The sequence below is a fragment of the Lissotriton vulgaris genome, chromosome 3_1, assembly GCF_964263255.1.
Source record: "Lissotriton vulgaris chromosome 3_1, aLisVul1.2, whole genome shotgun sequence".
NCBI classification, from domain to species: Eukaryota; Metazoa; Chordata; class Amphibia; order Caudata; family Salamandridae; genus Lissotriton; species Lissotriton vulgaris.
In genome coordinates, this window is record NC_141689.1 from 865924957 (window position 1) to 865951474 (window position 26518).

A 26518-nucleotide genomic window follows, 5' to 3' on the forward strand; every position below is an offset into this window, starting at 1 on the left:
TTTCCCCGCTGCCCTCGGTTGCATCCCCTGCTCCTTACACCGCGCGGAGGCTGCGGCAGGCAGACTGCTCCCGGAGCCCCACGCGCAGGCCATGCACCCCGGCCCTCGGAGTAAGCACCCGGCCTCCACCCGAAGCAGCAGCAGGAGCAACCCGCCAAGGACGTGCCGCTGAGACCCCCGGAGCACCGTCCTTTGTGCGCCCGCACTCCCCAGCTGGACGCGCCCCGGGGGCAGGAGAGGCTGGAGCGGCCCCCGCGCCCCCTCCCCGCCGCCTCTGGATGTGGGACGCGGCGGAGCCCCCCGGAGCCTCGCGAAATGTGGCAATGGGAGGCGCGCAGCCCGCCCCGCCGCCGGCAGCAGCAGCAGCATGAGGACCAGCAGCGCCAGCCCAGCCACCGCCAGCCCAGCCCGAGTCGCCTGCCCGCCGCCGCCCAGGCTCTGAAGCGGAGTCCCGCGCTCCCACTATGGTGCTTCTTCCCGAGCGGGAGAGCAGCGGGGCCGCCGCGCCGCCTCTGGGGCTGAGCAGTCGCCGTAGGAACCGGGGCGGCCGCCGGAGAGGAGCCGCCGCCGTCCGGCCGCCCCTGGACCCGGAGTACCTGCAGCGGCCGAGCTACTGCGACGCGGCGTTCGCCCTGGAGCAGATCTCCAAGGTGCGTCCTTGGTGCCCTCCTCGAATCCTCCGGCGCCCCTGGGTCCTCGCCGCGGGTGGTCCACCCAGCCCCGCCTCCCCTGCCTCCCGGGTGGTCCGCGGCTTGCGGTCAGGATGTGGTGTGAGCCCTCAGGCTATGCGCAATCTGTGTTGTGGCGCGGGGAGCAGCCTGGAGGCTCTCCAGATCCCTGCAGGCACTGCTCCTCCAGGCACGACCAGCCAGACACCCTGCCACTGCCTCCTGGCTGGCTTTACTCCACCCCCACCACGTGGACCGGCCTATTTACTACAGAGTTCCGCTGGCTAGGCCGACCGTTCTCCCACACATAGCCTTGCCGTTTAGTGCTAAAAGCAGCGTGCCTCTGCTGTGGCATTTGCCGACCCTCGTTGTGGAAAGCGTTGGAAAATGTATCAATGTGTTACGGACGCAGGCTTATTTTGGGTGGAAAAGTAATTCCCCAGTCTTTTTTCCCATGTGTATATTCACTCTGTCTTGACAGCCAGCGCCACCAGATGCCGCGTGTTTTTTTCCCCTACCCGTGTCTGCCCCCTTAGCCTTGTGTACGTCTCACTGCACCAGCCCCGTTGGCCTTCTTCTGCACTCTTAATGTTTGCACCCCTAGTTTATTGATCCTGCTTGTTTTCACCTGCCCCCTCTCAATTATCTCCCAACCTCAATGTCCCCCTTGTGTGCGAGGCAGCCCTTCTCGTCCTCACCAGCCTTGTCTGTCTCCCCCTCTCTAGGGCAAAGCTTCGGGCCGCAAAGCGCCCCTCTGGCTGCGAGCAAAGTTCCAGGGACTGCTCTTCCGACTGGGCTGCTACATTCAGAGGAACTGCGGCAAATTCCTGGCGGTGGGTCTGCTCATCTTTGGCGCTTTCGCCGTCGGATTACGAGCCGCCAACCTGGAGACCAACGTGGAGGAGCTCTGGGTGGAAGGTAAGATGTGACCCCTGTTTTTCTAGCCACTCTCGTCCCCGGCATAGCTGTGCTCCCCCTTACACTCAGCAGGCAGCTGCAGTGGGCTCCGGGCCTACAAAGGACCTCCACGCGCTCGGAGGGGGTTGATTGGCAGCTGAGGTTTGGGGTGCTCGGGGCTCCCTTTCTATGCTTGTTTTGCTCTGGGACGCCATCTTGTCAGAGCCTGCACTGCCCCCAGCAGCCAGAACCGCTCTCTGCAGCCAGCCATCCTGCCTGTGTGTGGTCCTGTTTTTTTGGACGGCTTTCAACTTTCAGAGCGAAGGGAAAAACATTTGTCTCAAGGTAAAAAAAAATGTGAAGCAGTGAGACGCATGTTTTCTAAGTAGATTAACGTTTCATTTTCTAGCGAGGGAGATTTACTGGTACATGCCTTTTTTGTACGTGTATGTTTGCCATCCGTGTTTAGTGAGACTTTGTTTCAATAAACTTGTAACTTTCTGTTCTTTTGATTTCTTAACTCTCATTCATGGCAATCCCGATTTAATAACCATGTAGATGATCACTCAATTTGCGATAGCTTGGTGGTTGTCACTGGTGGTTTTTAAAATGTTTAAACCAAGTGTAGTTGGTGTATTGCTTTGTTTACATAGAACAGTCTCTTTTGGTGTTGTCGGGGAACAGGCTTTTTAAATATTGATTATACTTGTGAGCAGTGAAGGTCTACTTTGTCCGCTCTTCTGCAACTGTGTGGTACTGTATCTACGCTTGTTTGTGGTGCGCATTACAAAATAGACGCTCCGTAACCATTTAACACCATTTTTGTTTACTGATGACTATATGTGCAAAACTTGCAATGAGGTTGCCTAAAGTCAGTTCTCTCTACACAATAAATCTAGGGGTGTCCAGCATACGGAAACGTTATATAACTTTACTTGGATATATGCTGCATTTCTTTCTGTATAACTACTGTTTGCTATTGAAAGATGGCAATTCTGTTGGTCACGTGACTGTTTAAGATCTTTGGTTCTGGCTTTCAGTTAACAAGACCGTCAATTTAGAGTTTGACATGCGATTCATAATTATCTGGACTGCATGCAATGCAATGTGTTCTGATTTTTCGCTAGCCAAGTAATGCTCGCCATGTTGTGCTAAAGGTCTCTTGACATGTAGCGCCTCAAGGCTGTCTCATGTTTTAAACAGTCAGACTTGTCGCAGTTCGAAAGAGGCCTTGTAGCATTACCTCCTGGGGATTGTGTGCACCGCCCTCTGACAGGTGGCAACTATCTCCAACATTGGTGTCCATTTCCCTCCTATATTTGTTCCAAACGAGAGTAGCTCAAAATGCTCCTTTTCTGTTTATGCCAATGGTGATCTGATGACGAAAGAGCAGTCTGTGATTGATAGGCTCCATCTTGGGGTTGTTTTTACAGGTAGCTCACATTAATACAATGGATGGTCTGTCAGTGAAGCTGTTGCTTCAGATGAATGAGTCACTTCTGTGCAAGGACTTCAAGGACGCCTGGGCTCTCTGTAGCCATAGATGCATCGTGCGTGGCTGCAGATGTCTATAATGGGGGTGGCCTGTCCACAGGGGAAACTTTTGGGATGAAGTATCCGCTTGCTACAGCGTAATATGTGCTCATTAGCCTGGCATATTTCTTTGTGACCCGAGCTGAGTTGCTGCAGGTTGGAGTCTGCATTTTTTCCTAAATAGTTCCCATATGTACAATTAATAAGGCTGAGTGTTTTAATTGCTTCATTCCTGTTACAGCAGTCTCTTCGTGTTTAGTGGATTCTCTGTGGAGGCTACGTTTTTATGCAAGATCTCCTCGTATGGACTGCACGCTTACTTATTATACACGCATGAACGTGAATCCCCAAGTGTGACTTAGCTAACTTTGGACTTTAGCCAATAATGTCAGACTTCCAGAGCCAAAACAATGTCATGGTAAACGTTTTTTTTATTGTCCACCCCCCACACCCCTCAAATAATTAATTTGTATTAGTACATTGGAAAGCTGGGCGCTTATTTGAAACCATGGTTTGGGAGAGGATGACTGACTGAAAAGAGCAAGATTACTACAGACCATGGCTTCTGCCTACAATGTAAAACCTTGTGCTCACAGTGGGTGGCTTGTTCTTGTAACCTTGCTGACACTGGATTTACATGTCCTTTAAGGCTCCTCACTCATTACTGGACTTGGCCTGTGGCTTGAGCCTATAACTCAGGACAGAATGCATTTGACATCGGTTTTGTTGTTGACTGTGAGTTAACTCTATATAGTTGCATATTAAACACGTGTACATATGTAATTTTTTGGGCCTTTAGCTGTTTGCAGTCCTGGGCGATGGGGACAGGGCATTTTTACCACAACCCTCTTTTTGGCGTTCGTGAAGTCTCCTGGGATTCATCTGTGTCGAAAGCCTGGTATGCACTTACCAATCATGCACTTCAAAATGGCGGAGAGGGTGTAGAGGAGAAGCTTGCAGTGCAGGCCTAGGTGAAAGACCTCGGCTTATAAGAGTAGTTTGTCTGAAACCAAGCACATCACGCATTCAGCTGTGCCCCTCCTTACATAGAGAGAAACTTATGCTTGGCTTGTATGTTTTTTCAGTTAGCTTTATATGATCTGGCCACGTACATAGGCCGCAGACAAATAAACCAGGGAATTAGCAGCCACTGCATATTTCTGACTTTGTATAAACAGAAGGGAGTACAGGGCGAGAAGCTGAATGGGAGTAGAAATTAGGGGCCTGTGAGGGGGAAACAATGTTACTTTTGTGCAGGCATAGACGAAGACACATGCCTGAGCGCAGAATGTGGCCTTTTTGTGTTGCTAAATATGCTCCATTTGGGATTTTTCCAATGAAGTTTAACCGTTCAAGCGAAAATCTGCCTGGAGGGGTGTAAAAGTAAGATGATGTTGCCTTAATTTTGCCCACGTTAGTTTGAATCCGTTATGCCTTTAGTGCTTTGCAGTTTTGTACAATGTATTTGTTTGATTTAGACCAGTTTTAGGTGTTTATAGCCACCAACATTGTCACTACTCCCCTCGTATTCCTAATTCATAGAATATTTTCTTCCAGCCCCTGCGTCCTTCCTATTGTTGAAAGGTGTTTTCATGCTATCGTCCCATGCTGGTTATTTTTTATTTACAGCAAGTAGCAGGCACATACATCCATCTCTATCAAGCCCAGCATTACATTAGACAGTTCTTAATTTTTAATAGCACAGATGAAATTGTTTTACTAAAAGACTTTCTGGAACACTTGCCAAAATGTGTTTTACTGGCAGACAATGAATGATATGAGATTGCAGAGAAGTGACTAAGTGGCGTGCCACCTCCCTGAATTAAAAAAATAAATATATAAAATGTTGATACTGTACATGCTGGAGCACTATTCTTTTTCACACAAAGATAAGTAGTGGTAAGCCATGTTAAAAATGATTCTTTCATTGTGCTTTTGTGTGTTTTGGTCTAGAACTTTCATGTTTTTTTGGGGGGTGTTGAAGTTTATAGTCTCTCAAAATGATCTCCATTCAGTTGGGATAGCTGAACAGGATTGAAAGGGAGAACCGTGGCCCACTTTAGCCAGTTTTTCTCTGGATTTGACCGACCACCCAAGCCTTCACATCTCTTACTTAAAAGGAAGGGCAGCATCCGTGTCATGAGTTTAAGAAACCAAGGAGAACACACCCACCAGAAACCTGATATAGTCTGTTTAATATCTAGTCCTGGGGTGATGTCTAGATTAATGTTGGCTGGCTCTTTGTCTGGTTCCCGCAATTAAGTTTGTTTAGTGGTGTGTGCTTGTATTTTTAAGGTTGCTGTTCTGTGAACTGTTGGACTGGTGTCCAGGAGACTGCTATCTTTTACTGTCCAATTCAGTGCATTTTCATGCTTCTGTCATCAGTGGGCTCTTGGTCCATTTCGTGTATGCAGTGCTGGGTAAAAAAGTTTTCAGCATGTCCTCACTTGCACATTGTTTCTCTTTTTACTGTTTAATGTTGTCTGTGGGCCCATAGGCAAGGTCCCACCCTTGCCTAGAAGAAAAGACAATGGAATTCTTGGCTGTTTCATTCTAGCGGCTGGTGTCTTGATTAAATAGAAGAACCAACTTGTATACATAGATGACCATAATCAGATGGACTTTTGTCCCTTGCTCTTTGATAGATCCGCAAAACATGTATGCCAGCAGTGGGATCCAATATAGACCACTTGCAACGGGCCAGGTTGACACTGGACACGCCTGGTCTAGTTTCCACCAGATGAGGTTTACTGTGTTCTTTATTTGATGGGTGTGGAGTCGGCATAGTAAGCCTTGACCAGTGGGCAAGGACCTTGACCACCTCTAACATGTCAGTTCAGTACTCGTTATCTGGATCACCTGTACAGAACTCTTAATATAAATTGCAATGGTTCACCCAGTTTTGGGCTATTGGTGTACATTTTGATCTGCACAGTTAATGTGTATTCCACGAAGATTACCCAGGGTGCAGAATGTGGCATCACATGCCCTGCTTGAACACACCTTCCAGCCAAAGCTCTGCTCTGGGTACCCATTCACTTGTTTTTCCCATGAAGCATCGTTGGTCCTCTGCCAATGCTATGATTTCCCAGTTAATGCTCTAATGGTACCTTATTTTCTACTAACATGCTACTCCTTGCAGTGCCTTGCTTCTGCTTAAGTAGATGCCGTGGCAGGCGGATATCTGCTCAAGTAACTGCTGCTTTGCTCTCCCTAATCCCTCTTCTTCAGTGGTCTGACATTCAACCCATTTAGCAAAATCTATAGTTTGCTAGGGTCAGGAGCCCATTTTTTTTTTACTTTGCTTTCCTAGCTTCTACTTGGCTCACCTGGCATTGTGTGGGTATGAAAATACAGTATTCTGTTTGTCATGGTCTGATTGTAGACCGGCTCTGTTGGAAGGGGGTGGCTTTTTTTCCTCCTCTGAAAAGGTGTTTTCACCCGTCCTGTACTCCAGTGTAAGCTACAGGAAGGTCACACTATGGGGTTTAATCTGAAGAGTACAGACCCTTCCTGTTGAGGGAGGTGTGAATTCGAGGGGTTGTCGGTGGATACAGTGATGCAGTTATTTATCAGTTGAGCAATACTACCATGTCCTCTGTAGATGCTCCCACTTTTGGAAGATGCAGAACTCAATGAGATTAACCTGCTAGCCTCCAGATGCTAATGGCCACTACTTTGGGACACTGTTATTTGGACTCCTGACTCCAAAAGAACAGTTAAGCTACTGCCATAGGGTATCACTAATGTAGTCTTGCTGAAGACCTTGCAACATATATGTTGATGATTCCAGTCTGAAGACTGATGCTTGCTGTCATCAAGTTGTCATAGGTGAAGTTTCCAGCTAGACCACATGCTGTGAAAGGCATCAGTTGAAAATGCTGCTCTTCATCACAAGGAAGCAATAACATGATATTGGGGCAATCGGTCCTAGTTGTCACCTGCCTAAACTGAAAAGGGTAATTTAGCTTGGAAGCATGTTTTTTAAATATGGAAGCAGCATTGACATTGGAAGATAATACAGATGCTGTGTATTTTGTTCCTCTGATGGTGTACCCTCTCAATTATCCTCTCATAAGAGACGCAATAGGATGTCCATGCTATGGTCAGTCTGGACTCGTTCCTATAAAAGTTATCACATACTTTTATATTAACTAGATTCCAGTTCAGCCAGTCTTTATATAGCTAAATATTATTACTGTTGTCTTTGCTGGCTTTTTCCCTAGTCTAAGACTTTTCAATGGACACAATTGGCAAAGTGGGCTCAGAAAACTTGCTTATTCGCTGGTTGTGAGCTGTCTACTTCCCCCAAAAATAAACTGACAAAGCAGGACGCTTACATAATAAACCTACTCAACAACTGATTTACAGTTCTTTTGGCAATTCCCATGATGCCTCACACCAAATATGGCGGCTATATAAAAACAGATGTCTATTGTTTCCATCTTGTCTGAACTTCCAGCCCAGCATGACATGCCCTGCTAGACTGTCTTTTCTCAAATCCATCACTACATTGACACATTTTGGCAGTCCACAGAGCATGTAATTATCGCATTTAGACTACTTGCACAATACTGTTATGAGGTGGATGACCTGCGTGACGTTGATGTGGGATAGTAATGTCCGTTTTATTTTTTTAATTGCCCTTCTATGCCCCAAGTCTTCCTTTCTTGTTCCGTACTGTGTAGGGTTACATCTGCAATGGAAAGGTGATGCATCACCCGTGTTTAAAAACTGCACTGTTGCCTTTATTTGTGTGTGTTGTGCCCTTGAACCACAACTTGTGTTCGCTATCGAAATTCTAGCTCCGTTTACTCTCGAGGGTTAAAAAAGCAAGCATTTTCGTTATGTGCTCCCCTTGCTTACCAGCCTTTGGTGACAAAAAAGGTTCTGCAATCACTATAACTGGAAATGACCACAAGCACAACTTGAACATCATTTCTTTAGTCCCTTAACTCACTGCTTAGGGGTGCCTGGCCCCCGGTTTAGGAATCCAGCCCAAAAATGCCAGATGTATTATGCAGTCAAGCTCTGCAATGTAAACAGAACTCATTGCCACGAGTGCAGGGTGGTCCACCTCAGATTAAAGGGGGGGGGGGTTGAAGGGAGAATTCCACGCTTTGAAAAGAGCACAGTAGTTGTAGTGTTATTTGTGTTTAGGGTGAACAGCTTGGTTTTTGTGCCGACAAGGGTGTCTCCATCCACGAATGGAAATCTGTGTAGACATGGTTCCTTAGTTTTTTACATCTTCATATTATTGTATTTTCAGGTTCACATATGCTTGGTTGTTTTGAGTTATTTTGAAGTGTACTGTTCTGGTTTATATAATCATTAATTCGTGTTTTCTGTTTTGTCAAGACATGGCCTACTAAACACACTGGCTTTACTTTGTTTCTGCATTTTGTGCAAATTGTTTCATTAGATTTGTTCATTGTTTACATGGGTGATAAAAACGTGTGTGTGTGTATACCGCAGGCACCTCCCTATATACAGTATTGGTGCCTGCTGTGGAATGGAATATTAAACTATGCTTTTCTGTTGTGATATTTATTTTTTGGGGGGGGGGTGTTGGGGGGGGGGGGGCTTTGCACCGGTTGGGTGGCCCATGAGAGTCCTAATTTTGACCTGGGAGGATTGTTAGGCATGTTGATGTCTAGCACATTTGCAGTCAATGAATACGTGAATGTTGTAAAGAATTCTTTGAGATACTAAGCAAATCCCATGTATATTTGGCTTGTGTAATCTTTTGAAACAACCTGAGTTTATCAAAAGAAAGTTCAGTGATCTTGGGTCCACAATTTGAGGTACTTGCTTACACTTGGGGCCCCCTTATCAGCTTGACGTGTCCTGCTCCTCTTGGTCCCTAAGACAGTTGCAAACTTTTTTTTGGGGGGGGGGGGGCACCTTTATTAAGTAATGCCTTTGCACAAGCGCAGTACTGAAGCTCTGCTGTTTCTTGTACTTCTGCTGTCCTCTTCCATGTCCCAGTAGGTGCAGAGTCGTGCTTTCTTATACCTGCAATATGCCTTTTGTGACAAAGCAGCGTGGCCCCTCCATTGCTTGTGTTTGTGTGCACATACTAGAATCTGTTGGTTATGCTTTATCCAGATTTTTTTGGTTTCTTGAAAAGCCAACACAACCTTCCCTCTTGAAGACAAAAGCTGCAACATCAGAGAATTGTCACTTCCCCATTCGCTACTTCTTGCCGAGTTCTGGAGGGATGGGCCTCCCTTTTATCACAAGATACAGTTTCACATGGCTTGCAAAAGAAAGCTCTCTCCTTTTTTGTTTCCCACACCAATTGATTTATCATTTTGCTTGCAAGCAGACTTAGAATGTTAGGGCAGGAGCACGCTCACTTTTTTCTCGTAACTTTTTTGTTGCGGACTGAAACCAGTTGACTTGAATAAATTTTTCTGTGGCCTGAATGAAGCCAGCAACGTGGAAAAATCTTGCCATTCAGGGCAGCCTGAATGTACATTTCAGCCACACAGTAAGCTGCATTGGTAGCCAGTGGACTGCTAAATACAACCATTTTTCGCAGCAGAGAGTTAGACAGGCGATTAGCATAATTAGCAGAGAGCCCGCTATACATATGGTAATGCTAAGTGTGTAAATGCCAGCTGCGGTGTAAAATTTATGTCAGGGGTCGACAGGGCTGTGCGAAAGTATTGTGTTACAGCTGCAGGCCAGAGCCTCCGCTGAGGTGCCCCCTTTTCTCTGGTTGGTGAATGCAGCAAACGGGAGAAAGCAGAAATATAACAGATCAGGCTTTGATTGAACAGCCAAGTTTGTGTGCTAGATGAGGCCTCTTGGGAAGAATCTCCCCAAAACACAATGCGCACATCTATGGGTCCTTTTTCCATACCTTTTTTTAGTTTGAGTGAAATGGTGGTTAGAAAATAAATACAATGGGTAAGGCAAGAAATGTTCAGTTTTTTGCAATGGGGCAGGGAACACTCGCTTTTATCCATATTTAATAGCTTCCGTATTGCGGGCCTTTATATTTTTTTATTGGACTGACGGAACATTATGCGCAGGATGCTGGAGTGCCCACGCGTAAGTGTCCGAAGCCTGTTCCTCGAATGGTAACACCGTGTATACCGCGACCATGAGTGTTGACCTAGGACAGTTTTCTTTAAAAGGACTAACTTCATGTGTGTATCGGCTGCTGGTTTTGGCCTAATATGGCGGGCACTTTGTACTAACTTAAATAAAAGATCTGACACGCTCTTGTCGTTTTCCAACCGAAATAAACTACGTATTTACCCAACTATACCGGACATTTCTACTGTAGCGAACCCAGGTAGTTTTAGATTAAATATCGAACATTTTTGGGTGGCTCTGTGCGCGCTTATTTCGTGTTATAAACAGGCAGGTTTTTGTGTAGTCTCCCTCGATTGGTGTTGACAGACTATGGTTCGAACTATGCTGACCCCGTGATGAAACTTCCTCGCAGCTGCAGGGGGTCCTTACGAACCGTCCCTTAATCCAGCTAATCCCGAACTCAACAAAATCATTGAAAAGTGGCCCCCAGTGATGTTTCCCCTGCGCAGATGCCCAGGCGCAGCCGTGCCTGCGATGAATCCGGGAGGGAGGGGGTGAGGGAGGGGTGCTGCCTGAAGAGAGAGAGGGGCTGCCATTGTCCCGGGTCCCGTGTGGCCTCCGGGTGGGGGGGCAGCCAATGGGAAGCCGGCGCGCCGAAGAATGGAGCCGAGGTGATGTCAGCCCTGCAGAAGGCAGCGGGGTTAATGTTATGCAACACGCTGAATGCGCAGGGAGAGCTTGGCCGCTGCAGCCGCTCCACTTGCTTTTTAAGAAGGTTTCAACTGATTCGATGGGGGAGGAGGGGTGTTTGCATTTGGGACTCTGTCGATCTGGTCCCCGTGCTTCCATATTTTTGTAAAACATCGCAAGTTGGGGGGGGGGGGGGGGGGTGGATCTTCTCAAGAGCAGGTTATTTGAACGTTTTTTGGGTTGCCTAGCTGGGGGCGGGACGTAGTTGCTTTTGGTACTTAGCAGCAGGAGGGCTGGGCTTCTTGCAGTCAGGTTTGGTGCAGCGCAGCCTCCGGGCATTTCTGGTGCGTGTGGAAAAGGAAGTGTGAGAAATGGGAGCTGTGGCTGGTTCTGCCCTCTCCGGGAGGAGGTGGTCCTGCATTGGTACCGTGATGGTGGGAGTTGTGACGGTGCCAGGGTGTGCTGACCTGACCCGATTGTGCCCTGGTGCGGGAGCAGTTCTGCTTCAGTGCAGCTCCATTCACTGGGAATTTACTCAGGCAGCAGATGGCACAGAAAGCAGCCGTGAGAGGCTCTTGAAAGAAATCACATTCGGCTTTACAATATTTTCACAGCTTTCAATTTTTCTGCGCTTCAGCACCGTTCTAGTGGCGCATACTGGATTAACTTACTTTTTAGAGTACTACACATCATTCAAGCACCTTTTTCCTCCTTATTTTTTAGGTAGTTTGAATTAGAACCGTATAGTAGGTGGAATTTTCACGAGAGTTGTAAATGGCTTTTTAACATCTCACAAATATTTGAAGCTGTATGGAGAGGATTTAAAAGGGTAAGCGAGAAGCTGGTCTCCTGCAGAGAAGGCAGCTGAGGCAACAAAAAGCACCCTTATAAATGTTCTCAAACAAGCAGCAAAGCTACTCTGAAGTTGAGGCATTTACTCTCCCATCTGGAGAGGTTGCCCTTGGCTCGCGCTTTCTATAGAATCAGTTTGCGTTGTCTGCGGGTCATGCCCAGGAATTGCATCTATTTTGTAGTTAAGAAATATGTACAGAAATAATATTGGCTTCTAAGTGGTGAATTGGTGAAAAGTCTCTTTTCAGCGTAATTGCATGCCATTCAGAACATTCATGAACAACCCTTTGTAACCTATACACAATCTTAATATTGACCTAGATAGTTGGTTCGGAAGGAAGCTAAAGTCCATATCCTGGACCAACAGCATGTTGATTAAACAAAATCAACAAACTTGACGAGAGTCCCAAATAACAGCCTGTAAATGCTGTGGCCCTCACATATTATGGCATGACTTTAAAATTCCAGCTGGGAACCAAACCCTGGCTAATGTCCGTGGTCCACAAGTGTGTAGTTTTAGTCATCTTTAGTTTGTACCATATGTATTCTAGTGCTCGCCTCCTTTTCTCACTGACCTAATTGTTTTTCACTACGGTCTAAGTTTTGCCCCTTTTTTTGAAACAGCTTCCATGTTTTGGTTGATGGTATTTACATATTTAGTCTTCATCTTTCCTTCTCTGATCTTCATCTGTTTCTTCAGATGATCAATTGGCTGTTTTCTTGAGGGTCAAATTATTTTTTTGAAGCAGTACTGCCAATTTCTGTTGGTGTTTAGGGTTATTGGCTCTATGGTTTCTGCTGGACTGTAATTCTTCATATTCATAAACTCAGTCCAAACTTCAATTTTGACTTGTAAGTATAGAACCTTCTGTTTACTCCCTGTTGACATTTGAAGAGCGTCCCTGTGTAGTATGTGGGTACCTAAGTTCCGTGGTTCGTGATTTAAACAATGCATCATTTTGGGCTGTTTTCTGGGCCAGTTCAAATTTTGGGGGTCCTCCTGTTTTGCTATGTAGCAGCAGTCTCTAGGACTGGCTTCGATACTCAAGACCTGTCCATGCTCTAGCCCTCTGCCTTAATGTAACTGCTGACCATTGCAAACGAATCCTTCAGTTTATTACTTGTCTGATGAAAACACTTGCGTCAAAGGAATTGAATTCTGTTGAGCATGTAAAGCTGTTCGGAGCCTTTGTTTGGAATTTTTTTTAGGGAAGTGATTATGCAGCAGAAAGCTCCACAAATGCAAGTAAAACAACTGAAATAGGATGAACATTTAAAAAAATGAGAAATAGGATGTGGTTCGACGAAGGTGACCAAGTTCTAAGGCCCAAGTCACAAGTAGGCCTGCTGACAGATTGCATGCTTGTGGGGTTCTTTCGTGAATGATAGGTTGAATTAAACAGTTTGGACAATGAAATTAGATATGCATTGGAGCTTCAGCTAGTCCAGGCAAAAATACATAATTTCCAGCACTGATTAGCAGGATCATCTGAAAAGATTCTTGTGGTGGTTCTTGGGTTTCTTACACTGCCTTCTACATTTCAGATGTTCTCAAGTCTGTTCCATTTTTAATTTACGTGCATCGTTTGCTGAATGCTGTCCATGGTTTTAGGCAAGTTAACCTTTTCAGTTTTGTTCCTTGTTACAATTTATTTTAAGTTCCCCCTTCAGTAACCTTCCACAATGCAGTTACGTGATAATTTCTTTGTTTCATGCACTGCTGTTTAATCCTAAGGTTTTATAGTGAGATTGTTTTAGTCCTTTGGGCGTAGCATTTCACATTCCAGGAATGTTCTTGACCTCTATGCGTCAGTTTGTCTAAATTTGACAATGATCGTTTAGTAGTCTGATGGTGGACAAATCAGTTGTGCATGTCATGGAGACTGTGGAGCAGAAAAAGATTGATGTAGCCAAAGCAGTACAGTAAACGGATTAGGTAATCTCCAAGTACAGGTCGTCATTCCTAGTTCTGGTTGTTACCAGTCATCTTTTAGGGTCTGATAGGAAGAGCTGGTATTCAGGGTTCCTGTGAGGAGCCTAGACTCTGTAGGCATCAGCTATAAAGGAAGAAGAAACCCTCGGTCACTTACTAGTCCTTTTACACGCAGTCTGAGACGCCTGCTTTTGCCATTGCCTTTCTTTATTTTTTCCATGTATTTTTTGCCTGGTAAAATGGGTTAATGACCTTTTCTGCCCTTCCCTTCCCCTCCCATACAAGCTATTGCCTTTATAATCGTCCTGGGTGGTTGGGATGCTGTTGGAGTTCTTGAAAAGGGAGTGTCTTGCCTCTGTGTCTACTGTCTTGAGGTAGCAGAGTACCCAGGCGGCCCTTCTTCCAGGATTGCGTGAGACCAGGTGCTAATACGGACTTACACAAATTGTCAGTGTCTGTCTTCCTTTCACCCTGCTTGACTGCCCATGTGCTGCCTCGGTTGTCTGTTTCACTGCAATAGACCGGTCAGCTCACTGCATGTTGACTTCACATGGATCCCGCCATTGTGCACAGAATTGGCTCTCCAGCGTATCCAACACTGTCTGCTGGACTTCACCTTTGATCCTTACATTTTCAAGGCCTGAGGCATGTTCTTTTTCCCACCCCAAACCCATGTTGCTTTTGATTAGGGCTCCCCCTTTTGGTAACCAGAGGTGGCCTCAGAAAAGCAAGAGGTCAAAGTTGAAGTTTCCTGGTCCTTATGCAATCTTGTAGTTTTCTCTATACTAGCTGGTTGAGCACCCCTGGCCTCTAAAGGAGAACGGGAATTCTTTTACAGTACCGTAGGCCCATATCTGAACTATCTAGAGAAACGTTTACATGCCTGTATTATCCTTTATTTACAATTGATTTCCAGTCCATTTTTTGTGTTTTGAACTGTGCTTACAATGGTTCTAGGCAAGCCATACTGGTAGCTAGTGATGCAGGTAATTTCCAGCAACGTGCCTTCTCTCAGGATATATAGAAAGCAACACCTCGTATGCATTTTAACTTAACAGAAGATGTAATGCTTCCTTATGGCTTTGAGGTCTCGCCTACGCAGCGCGCATGCTCTGCATAGGAGGACCTTTAGCCGTCGTTCTACTCTTTTACGAAGCACATACTCCTGCTTGTGGTGACATCCACCTTGTGTGAGCGCGCAGGGGCGAACCACATGCACGAGTGTGCTTCGAAAAAGAGCAGACTGCGCACGCACCACTCCCGGGCCGGCAAACACATGATTGCAGCATGCCACTGTACCAGCGGGGCGCTTCCAAGCCATATGTTTGTTTTACTTGTTTCTGTTTCTTTTTGCAGCCACTCTCCTTCTACGTATCGGGTGTCTGTGTCCTTTCAAACAACCCCCATTATCTCTCGGCCCCTCACTACTACCTATCCCGTCCAAACTGTCATCTTCTGTTACTAAATGCAACGTTGTCCCCTCCCCTGAGTGCAGGCAAAAACCCTTACCAGGTCTGGAGTCGGCCTGCCCCTTTTATCAGAATGCTCGTCGATACTCCTTTCCCATATTCACACACCCGTTCGTAGGAACATCCCAGCAGTAGCCATGTTTTTTAAAGTTTTGTTCTCTCTCTCCCAAAAGCAAACATGAAAGTACCTCCAGGAAACAGTGGATAGATATTTTAACTATGCAGCCATAATAAAATTATCCTTAGTTTTCCCCCTCACAGCCTATGTGCTTGTGAACTGATTTTTTTTTCTGTGTCACGTAGTATCATGCATAGTGTAACAACCTGTCTGTTTCTTTACTATGTAACCAGCGGTCGAAGTGCGTTAAAGTACAGGGACTGCTTTTAGGGAATTTCTCGGCTTTCTACTTCTCTCCCCGTGTGCTCCCCCAACCCCTGTGATCTGTTTCTCATGTACTTTATCCCTGTTCCCTTGCTGTCTGTTGTTTTCACCCTCGTGTGCTTTTCCTCCCGTTCCTTATGTCACTGTGCTGTTTCTCGCACTCATGTGTTCTTACCCACCACCAAAACTTTTGTAAAACCCCTGAAACAGGCATGAGGAAGCAAAATGAAGTGTTCAATGTCGCACACTGCATCAAATCTCAAATCTAGGTTGCAATTTCAAAATTAAAACGTGAGAACAAGGAATTGAAACAATATTAAAAATGTGGGTTTTGTTACTTTTTATTTCTAAATTAAGACCTAATGAACAAGCATTTGCAATGTAATACGTCTCACATTTAGGCAAGTTTGAGCTATTAACCCCTCCCATGCTCATGACGAGCTGAGCTCGTCATGAGCTACAGTGCTCCTGTGCTCCTGTGCTCATGACGAGCTGAGCTCGTCATGGCCCTCGGAACGCTCACACGCTGGGATAATTCTCCTGCTGTGCTGAACGTTCTGAGAAAACGGGTGTGGCCATGACTAGCTCAGCTCGTCATGAGCAGCTGAGCTAGTCATGAGCATGGGGGCGCTGTGCGCCCCCCAGCGCAGCAGGAATATTACCCCAGCAGCCAAGGGGTTAACATTGCAAATAACGCTGCTTTTATTTTTGTTTTCGTTTTTAGAACATAATGGGCCTAATCATTTACAATAGCTGAAACTCGCATAAATGCGAGACCTATTGCATTGCGAATGTTTGTTTTTCTTGCTTTCGAGATGTTGAAAGATCCTTCTCTTTTTTTTATTGATCTGCCTTAAATCTTTCACGAAACTTCAGAAAGAATATCTCCTGTTACCACCCAATCAAATAAACCTGGTTGTACCTGGTTTGTTACTATTTCGCCCTTGTGTTGTACTGTTTGCTTCTGTGCGGCACCTTGGATAAAAGCATAGTAATAAATAAAATGAGAATCTGTGTTTGGGGTAGTCCAACCTGGATAAAGGGTCCTGCAGGTCTCCGCTCTGCTGTTCTAGTAATTCTGTGCCATTAACTTGAGTTATCTTGAGTTGTCATAACTGCCCTACATGGAAGGTGGTTCTTAAGCTTTATCCAGGAGGCTAGATTTAGAGCACCCCTCCAAAATTCAACCTCAGACTTGCTAAATCGAGAGGCAACAAGTTGTTGCTTTACTTTCAAAGCATACAATCTTTTCATGGCCATAATTGAAAGCCCACTTTATATTCGGGTATGGCTTAGCACTGCACCTACGGCTACTTGAAGCTTGATCTCTTCAAAGGAGAAATCTCCAGATATTCACATTTTTTTCAACTCTATATATTCCTTTTTTTTTTAAAAAAAAAAGCGTTAAGCAATTATTTGGTTTAAGAACTTTACATTCTAAGAGGCTTCTTACATTAGTTTGTTCACACCATTCCTTTACTCCAGATCTCTTATTGGATATGAACCTGCTGCAAAAGAGCACATAGCTCAAAATGGATTGGAGTATTTTTCTCATGATACCTATTTACCACGAGTTGTTAAATTGAACAATTACAAATGGTATCTATCAAAAGAAAGGGTAGAGGTTAAAAGTTAGATATGTGGAATTGATGTTTATAAGTAACCTAACCTGGATAAATTTAGTCAGCTAAAAATGATTTTCAGTATCAGCAGGTGCATTAGTAAAGCTTATCAATCAATTTAAGAAATTCCACCTGTTGAAGTCATAAAAACACATAAATCTCAATAACCGACTGTAACATAGTTACAAATGTGCATTATACAAAAACAACCAGGTAAAGTTGTTCTTCGGGGTGAACTCTGGGTTCACAATAGCTGCCTGCTGGCAAAACAACCATTATGATAACATTTGGCAATTTTGCCACAAATGTATAGAATTTTGATATAAAAACTGGATCTAAATTACATATCTATTCATTTCCTAGGTCTTACTGGAGATTTTACATGCGAAATAACCTGTAAACGTACTTAAGGGGAGTTCAATAATTGCAGGTGATATAAGGTCTCTCTGCAACTGCGAATCCCGATGTCCTTTAATAAGGACTGGATTTTGCGCAAATTTAAACTGGTTACAAAAAATATAAAATGCAGCAATGACTGACTAGTTTTATCTCTGGGGCAAGGCAAAGCTTTAGCACTCCTAAAGCCTGGGGCATAATTATAACAAAGTAGCCACCAGATTGTTCCTGCTCAAAGTAAAAGACCTTTCCCAGTGTGTAAGGGAAAGGGACATGTAAACGGGTTCAACTGAGGCTAGCACCCTATAATAGGTCACCACTGAGTGTTTGGTACATTTTATCCTGAGCCTATTTTCTTCGCAATGATCTAGGAAGTAGCACTTCACCCTCAATTTGTCCTTACTACTGCTCCTTGGATTTGTGAAGAAAGAGTGCAATCCCAACGCGAGGCAGTAGCGGCTGCTACGGGGCAGTAGAGCTGGTGGGGAGAGATTGGGGGGGAATGTGCGGAATTAAAAATAAGAAAAGGGGCAAAGAAAAAAAAAATACCTTCCTGGTGCCCGCTTTCCTCTGTCCTAGTCAGGTCGACGAACCAGGAAGCAACCAGGCTCCCCTGTCCAACCGCTACGCTGCAGTGCAGTGTTGTGCTCAGCCAGGGAATGGGAGACTGGGCATGTTCTCCATCAGGCTGTACAACACAGCCTGGTAGAGAACATGCTAAGTGTGCATGAATGTGAAGACTGCCAGCCAAACCCTCATACTCACTTAGATTGCCACCACTCCTTCCACTGGTCTGCAGGAAGCGCAGACCCACCCACACCAGCTTTACATAGTCTGTAATGAAAAGTAAAATCCTAGCTTTGTTGTTATTTATTTTTCTCATGGAGCGATGCCGCGAGGAAACTATTACGGATATCATTCACCGAAGGATTGAGAACTAGCTAAGGCGGTCCGGTGCTGGTCTGTGATAATGTCTTTGTAGAGAGACTCCTTCGGATTCGTCTTCACACTAACCCTTAACAGCAGGAGAGCCAGATGGACCTTTTCTGCAAAATAATCTAGTTTTAACTCTGTAGTTTTAACTCTGATTGAATAATCTAACTAGAGGTAGCTGGGATAAAATGCAGAAGCTTCGGACATATGCGATTTTCCTCAGTTTGTAAATAAAAAAAGGAGGATCTGGGTAAACCCTATATATAGCGGCAGGAACACACTGAACATTGCATACTTTTATGAGTGTGTGATAGACCTTTTACTGTTGGGTCTGGGTAAACTGGTAGTTACTCCTGCAGTCCTACTGAGTTTAAGGCGTGAGGTGTTGACTGACCATGCCAGGACCCTGAAGCAATGAAGTTTGCAGCTAGATAGCTAAAATCATTAAGACTTTTAATTGATTGCTCTTTATTAATAGGACAAGAAATTCGTTTACCTAGGCCATTATATGTGATTTTCCATCAATTGTTGTCCAATTGCGGTTACTAATGAGACGCAAACCGGTCTACCAGCTACGACAATGCATTAGGGGTGCACAGAAGTAAAACGGCAATGTCTGCATATACAAGTGCAGGCACCTGTTTGCCGCTTATACTAGGGGTATCTACCAAGTTCAGGGTCAAATAAGGTTTAATGAGAATTTTGGTGATCAAGTGCAAGAAGTTCACCAAGGTGAACTCCCCCCCACCCCCCCTAAATCCAGTAACATCAACCACAGCCTAGACCTATTTACAAAGTCAAAGGCCATAGATAGGTCCATAAAGGCCAGGTACAGCGGGCATCACTCTACATGAAAGTTTTTGCTCCCTATCAAGCGCTGATTTAAACATTACTCCACTGTACTGAGGCCCTAACATAACCCAAATTGGAAAAGAGATAATGTTGTTCTCTGCCCAGTCAATACAGCAACTATATACAACTCTTCCTAGCTTGACTGTACTGTCAACGAGTGTATATAGGTCGGCAGCTTTTTGGGGATGTCTGATCACCCTTTTTAAAATGGGGATAAATGATCACCCTTTTTAAATATGGGGTAATAGAAGGGGGTTCAAGAATGAGTCATATTACATTTGAGGGAGCAATTTAATACATTAGTAATTGATGGACCCCATAAATCCTCCCTACACTTAAGGTCAATAGGAATCCAGTCGGGGCCAAGAGGTTTCCCTCATGAACCCTGCTTTAATGCCAACTCCAATTCTGGAAAGGAGACCAGAAAAGGCGACAATTGCCTCAGCCGCTTATAAGGTACGGGCCATAGCTACAGTATCCTCTATGTGATATATGATAGAAAAATGCGCCACCCAATCTGTCAAATTATTACATTGTGATAGAGGGCTTACTGACGCATTCTATTTTTAATTCTTTTCACCGATCCCAGAAAAGTGTACTATTTTTTTCCATCGTTACCTAGTGTTCTAGAGCTTCCTAGTGTCTGTTATGTAAAGCACCTTTCCTCGCTCTTAAGAGTAGTGTTCTAGTTCTGCCAAGCAGCTCAGACATTGGACTGAATTCTCGGAAAGGAGGTCAAAACTTTCCTCAATCTACGGTTGGCTGCTGAACAGTGCTTGTCGAACCAGCGTAGTACTCCTTTATTGTGTTGAATAGACTTAAGTAGAGTCTATTTGATACTCTTTTAAGCTACCAAAATGAGTCCACGTGGTATCTTCCATTAACTTCAGTCAGTTAAGAAACTGGCCTAGGTGTGATTTTTAATAAATGAAAATAAGGTATTAACTGTATTTTTTTTTTTTTTTTTTAAATATGCCAGATTAGGCATAGGCCATCTTTAGAGTGAATTAGAGGAGAGGGCATTAGTAACTTTTTTGTCTGCCCAGAGGTAATTTGGCTGAAACATAGTGGGTATTATGATCACCCCACTCTGTCTCTATGGCCTCCCCTTCGCAAAACCAAGGTTCAAAATTGTGAGATGTGAATATATAATCAATGGTTGATGCATGACCATTGCCTCTAAAAGTTGGCAGAAATACATTGTCCCCTCGGAGTGTATCAAGGAAATCAACTAACTAGTGAGCTGCCAGAAAAGTGGACAGCTCTGCCCCGCTAAGATCACTAAAGGCTCTACCATTACTCTCAGTAAGTGATCCTGGATCCAAGGTATATCCTACCAACTTCGGGTTGAAATCTCCACACATCAGATAGTAAGACTGTAATTTCCTATTATCCTCTACAATTGCAATTCGGAAAGAAAATTTAACAAATGATAAAAATGAACACAGTTTAAAAAAAATAATTTTTGTAGAAATTAAGGGAATCGTGACAAGTTATCATGTATCTTATGAGTTGAAAAGGCCAAGGATCCCTGAGTCAATAATAGTTACCTTTATGCGGAGCCTCAGACTAACCCAGATCGCCAGACCACCCAAAGCTCTACCTCGTAATGTAGTGGCACAGCAGGAATAACAGGCAAAGCCATCACAAGTGATATGAGTCCTAGACGGTTTCCTGAAAATCTATTATATCATATGCAGTACCAAAGGCTCATCCATCTTAATTGTGAAGTCTCATTTTAAGGCCAGCAATATTCTATCTTATCATGGTATATGATCGCCCCTTATTAAGTCTTGGGGATTCAACCCTGGCAGGTGGAAAATTACGATTGGTTCCCTGTGCAGGGATTTGTTGAGCCACTATCTGGAGTCAATCCAAACTTGATAAAACATTGAAAGGGTTGAGAATTGAAAAAGTTGCTTGAACTTTTGGTGACTGTTGCCAGGCCTTGGGTAGATGCCCTAAATGGCATCTTAACCGAATGATGTAGAGGGGTGCATAACAGGGATTGATGTTGATAATCATAGAAAAAGTGGGGGGCGACCGATTACTGATTGACTGCAGTGAAAACCCGGTACAAAGGGGGTGGTGATGGACGGAGCATCTGAACCAATCAAACACTCACACCCAGTCAAAAGATCTGGGTTTGATCCATCACCGTTCTTTAGCCCACTCTGCCACCCCAGTTCAAACATGGCCAAATGCAAATCAGTCTGACCCTGTGCCTCATGGGAACAGTCCAGCCCGAACTGCCAAGCCATGTCTTCCCTGGACCGGAAACGAGCTTCCGAGGACCGGTTTCTGGCATTCCAGCCGTCTTTAGTGAAAACCCTGCATATGAGGGGAACATGGCTTGTAAAAATACCCACGGGGAACCAAAGATATAGCACTCCTCCGAATATTTGGGGAATCAACACTAAACAGAAGATTATGAACCAGCCACGGCGATCTGAAATTCACAATAACGCAGTTCCCATTGCTAACAATTGGTCCGTCTCCAATCTCCAGGCACATCTCCTTACTGATAGGATATCATTGCCATAATCGCTCAGCAGCCGTTTATTCTGCACTAACTAATCAAGAATTTAATTATACAGCCCCCCGTAAACTATTTACTTAAAAAATGTTGCACTTTAAGAGACCTATTAAATTCGTTTGTTCACACCATTCTTTTACTCCACATGCATCTTATTGGATATAAGCCCACTGCAGAAAGAACAAATGCCTCAAAATCGATTGGAGTATTTTTCTCATGAGACCTACCATGAGTTGTTAAACTGAGCAATTGCAATGGTATCCATCAAAAGAAAGGGTGGAGGAGGTTAACAGTTAAAAATGTGGCGTTGATGTTCAGTAGTAACAGAACCTGGATACGTTTTCTATAGCTAAAAATGATTTTCAATATTAGCCAGTGCTGCATTAGCAAAGTTTATTAATAAACATGATGGAAGACCCGCCCCCCACATATGGCTGCGATTGGTCGCTGGTGGTGAACTCTAATCGCACACCCCTGTGGATAAAGCTAAGAACCTTGGGGTTATCTTAGATGAGAAACACAGCTTTAAAGCTCAAGCTTCCAAGGTAGTGTCTTCCTCGTTCTTCGCGATCAAGACTTAAGAAAAATTCTCCTTCATTCTAAAATCCTCTAGGAAGCTGTTTGTAACCTCTTTAGTCTGTCTAGACTGGATTACTGCAATGGATTATACATCAATGTGCTTTCTTCTCTCCTCAGGAAGGTACAGACAGTACAAAACGCTGCCGCAAGACTGATTCTGGATATATCTAAACATCCGTCTGTCGGATCAGCAATTCGAGACCTTCACTGGCTGCCAGTTGGTCAGCGAGTAAAGTTTAAGGCACTCTGCATTGCCCACAAGGCACTGCACAAAGAAGGGCCAACATTTCTAGGGGACCTTTTCAGTTGGCTCTCCCCTAATAGACCTCTGTTCAGCCAATGCAAATCTGATGCCGGTGGTCGGGATCAAAAAGATGAACGGGGGGGGGAGGAGAGAGTTTCATCTACAATACTATCAAGGAATGGAACTCCCTTCCGCTACATCTCAGAAAAACGTCCTCCCTTCTTGAGTTCAAAAAACATCTGAAGACCTGTCTCTTTTAGAAGCAGTAGTCCATAGCACAGTATGCAACACTTCAAGCGCCAAGACACCTGAGGGTATACGTGCGCTGTATAAATTTAATTAACATAACACCACCTTCCAATTTATGCCTAGTTTGTTTTTCCTTTTTCATAGAGGTGCCCCCCCCACACACACAACCATGCCTCCTCTCTTTGACTCCTTATTTTCTTGCTCTATCTGCAATTTAAATGGCTTTTGTTTAATCTTCTCACTTAACTTGTGTTTATTCCTTTTTATTAGGCGCTGTTAGTTATTTCACCTTCTGTTTATCCACGTAACTATTCTACATAATACTGAAGTGGTTCTTGCGCAACCCTCCCCTGACCTCTCCACGGAAGTGTTTCCCACTTTTTTTCGTACTCCAAATAGTGCACTTGTTTTTTGAATGTGCACGTTGAGGTTAATTCTTGGCAGGTTTTGCTTTAACAACTTAGTTAAGATATTAATTTTGATTGTCAGCCCATTTACTTCCAGCCGTCTAACCACAAGTTAATAATTTGCTTCCACCTCTAAGCAGCTAGGACTTTTGAGGCGACTTAATTGTTGCTAATGTGGAGCTTGCTCTCCCAGTAAAGTAGCTCATAGTCTTTGTGGCTAGTGATGGCCATTCCAGCCTCTTTTGCTGACTGTGGCTGAGGAACTGTAGGAGCCTCGGGCCTGCTCGTGTAAGGGTCTGGTAGCGCTGATCCCCGACTACTTTGCTGGCTACAGCCCACATCACATCCCCTCGGAACAATGACCCAATAACCAAGTTTATTGCATGGGTTTTATTGGGTAGCACTAAACCATTGCTCCCTACCACCGTTAAATCTGCTCCGAAACCTCAAAACACTGTTCAAAACCAAGGGTTTGTTTTTGTTCTAAATTGCGTATCTCCCCACCACATGCTTTTTCCATCTACGCCAATTAAGGAATCTAAAATCTACCTTACCTCTGAATAGAAATTTCCCGTGATCAAGGCTGCCCTATGCTCCAGATTAAACTAATATACCTCACTATATCCTATGTTATCACATCTGCTTTGCACCAGCTGCAAATGAATTCTTCTTAGAGATCCTCGCTAGCGCCACCATATGAATACTCTTCATTAGCTACCAGTAGACCAGAGAATCCAATTCAAAGCGCTTACCATTTGTCACAAAGTCATAGATGAGCCTTTTCCTATTTTCATAAAAGGCGTGATTCAAGCCAACCCCCCCAACCACAATCTGCTTCCGCCTCACACCTGATTGCTGAAAGACCAGCATTTTGTAAACCCAGACAAGGAGGACGCGTCTTCTCCTGCGCAATCACTGTTGTGGAATCAGTTCATTAATCTGATCATGTCCCTTTTCGCTGTCCATGTGACCGTGTTCCCAGCTTCATTGCAACTTAACATGCTTGAAATCAAAGCCTCGCAAGCAATGATTCTTAATTCAGCTTGCCTCAACATAGTGGGGTTCTCCCCCAGAGACGAGCCAGCAGTTTTTAATCATGACCCAGGGTTGAAGTCTTGTTAGTGGAAACAATATTGGTCACTCCGTGTTCGTGTCTGTACAGTAAGGCTCTCCACCTTAAAGTCCCTTGTTCACTATTCAAGCATGTCTGGTATTAGTTGTATGCACTTACTATTGGTTCCTAATCGTTCTAGCTAGAAGTGGGTAGTCTGTGAAGTGTGTGTGTGTGTGTGTGTGTGTGTGTGTGTGTGTGTGTGTGTGTGTGTGTTTTTTTATATATTGCTTGTGCCCACCTTCTGCAACACTTTTGTAGTCCTGGATGCTGTTCTTAAAATAAAGTATTTTTTAAGGTTTAACTTGTAATGGCTCTTGCACCATTCTTGGCTAATATTGTATTCTATCCATACGCTTTGTTTCAGCATCTTTTCTTCCATTGACTTCTTGGCTCAGGAGCGTTCACCAATGGCTTAGGGCATTGTCAGTCGCATCTTGGATGAGCACACTAGTATTTCTTTCTCTTACTATTGGTGTGTTTGGCTGTATCCTTCCGCATCCCCTAGAATGCGTGCTGGACTCTTTTACATCGAAGTATACACCTGTCACACAATCATATCTCAGCCGTTCATAGTGATTGTTTTTAGGGTTCTCTAGACAATCCTCACTTAACACCCTTAACTTGTTTAGCTTAACGAAGTATACCTATCATACCTACTTACCTAACCTGCCTCCACTTCTGCAGTGCCTATATTTAGCACACGCCATGAGGTGGTTGATTAGCGTTATATATATATATATATATATATATATATATATATATATATATATATATATATATTATCACCACCTCTTGGCTTTGCCACTGATTGTTTGACTTGCTTTTGTTGGCACGTGACTATCAAACCATAGGCAGTTGTTTTTACTGAGTGAGGTCCTATCGAGGACTATGCCAGTAATTAAACCAAAATGGAATCCTTTCCGGTTTGGTTGTAATGGTGGGGTTGATTTGCTGTATCCAGGTTGTTCCTGATGCGTGCACGCGCTCCTATTCGATGAACGTTTTAGTATCCAGTGCTGTGGTTTTAAAGTTCAATTTATCTGACTGGCTGGCAGGGTGAAAGTGGCTTTACCTTTGTACTGGTATGCTTATTACCTTTTGCTTGGAATCGGCTGTACTTTTTAGCTTTCTTATTGGCTTCACTGCATGCGTACATCTTTGTATGGCATATAATGGCTGCATGTGTAACATTAGGATTTTGGGTAAAGTTTTTAATATCTGTTACGAAATGCACTGGTAAGTCCAGTGGCAGATGAAACGGACATCACTTAATTGACTGGGTAGTCTTAGTTTTGGTTATGTTTAAACGTCCTGGTACGAGATGGGCCTACCTATTGTGCATCCTTCATTCGTTTAATTTTAAAAATTTATTTCGGCAACTATGTGACTATAAACATTTTTTTAATTAAAAAGCACAATACATAGCATAATGAGAAGTGCTTCACACATTGGGCGCACATTTCATCAAGGAATCAGTAAGCTTTCTAACATTAAAGTGCATGCTTCATCATAATCCCTGTGACCAATTCCGGATTAAAAGCGTCAATAAAACATAGTAAATTAATAACCACCACCAAAACGCTACCATCGGCGCATTATAAAATCAGACCTAAAACCAGCCAAAACAGCATTCAATTACTCCTTTTAATTGCACCTTTTAAGAAAGGGAAGATGTTAACACAATTCGAGGGGCAATCCAAGGTTTGCAAATATTCCAAAGCAACTAGAGATGGCCAAATGCCCCGCACCCTTACAATAATTGTTGTAAATTCGAAGTGCAACAGGCTTTGATGTGAGGCCTCATCACAGGGGCATTTCACAATTCTACCCCCTTTATACCCCCTCACCCCCCCCCTCTTCCAAGGAAACTCCAGTGTCCCCTCTCGAAACCTAAGCGGAATCGTGTAAGTAGCATTCTCTCCCATGAGGAGTTAACCCAGCCCAAATATGGTGCCATTCCCGGGGTCCCATGCAGAGCAGCGTGCTCTCTAACCATAATTTTAGAAGACTCGCATAATTCTCTAACATATTGTCGTCTTGTTTAAACAGACTTGACCAGGGCCGTATCCTGCTTCAACATCCTTTAAGGCTGATGAAGGATTTGTCACTCTACCA

The 26518-nt window shown here is 44.2% G+C and overlaps 1 protein-coding gene across 2 annotated transcripts in view; it reads left to right on the top strand.

Moving 5' to 3' along the window:
- Positions 1 to 26518, top strand: part of PTCH1 (patched 1) — an 88272-nt gene that overhangs the window by 22090 nt on the left and 39664 nt on the right. Inside the window, exons 1-2 of one of the 2 annotated variants that reach the window (XM_086961181.1) lie at positions 132 to 650; positions 1394 to 1586. In XM_086961181.1, the coding sequence (XP_086817307.1) occupies positions 465 to 650; positions 1394 to 1586 (379 nt within the window). In that variant the 5' untranslated portion in view covers positions 132 to 464. Of the gene's footprint in view, positions 1 to 131; positions 651 to 1393; positions 1587 to 26518 lie in introns of those variants that run through there. The other variant, XM_086961182.1, reaches the window with a different exon arrangement.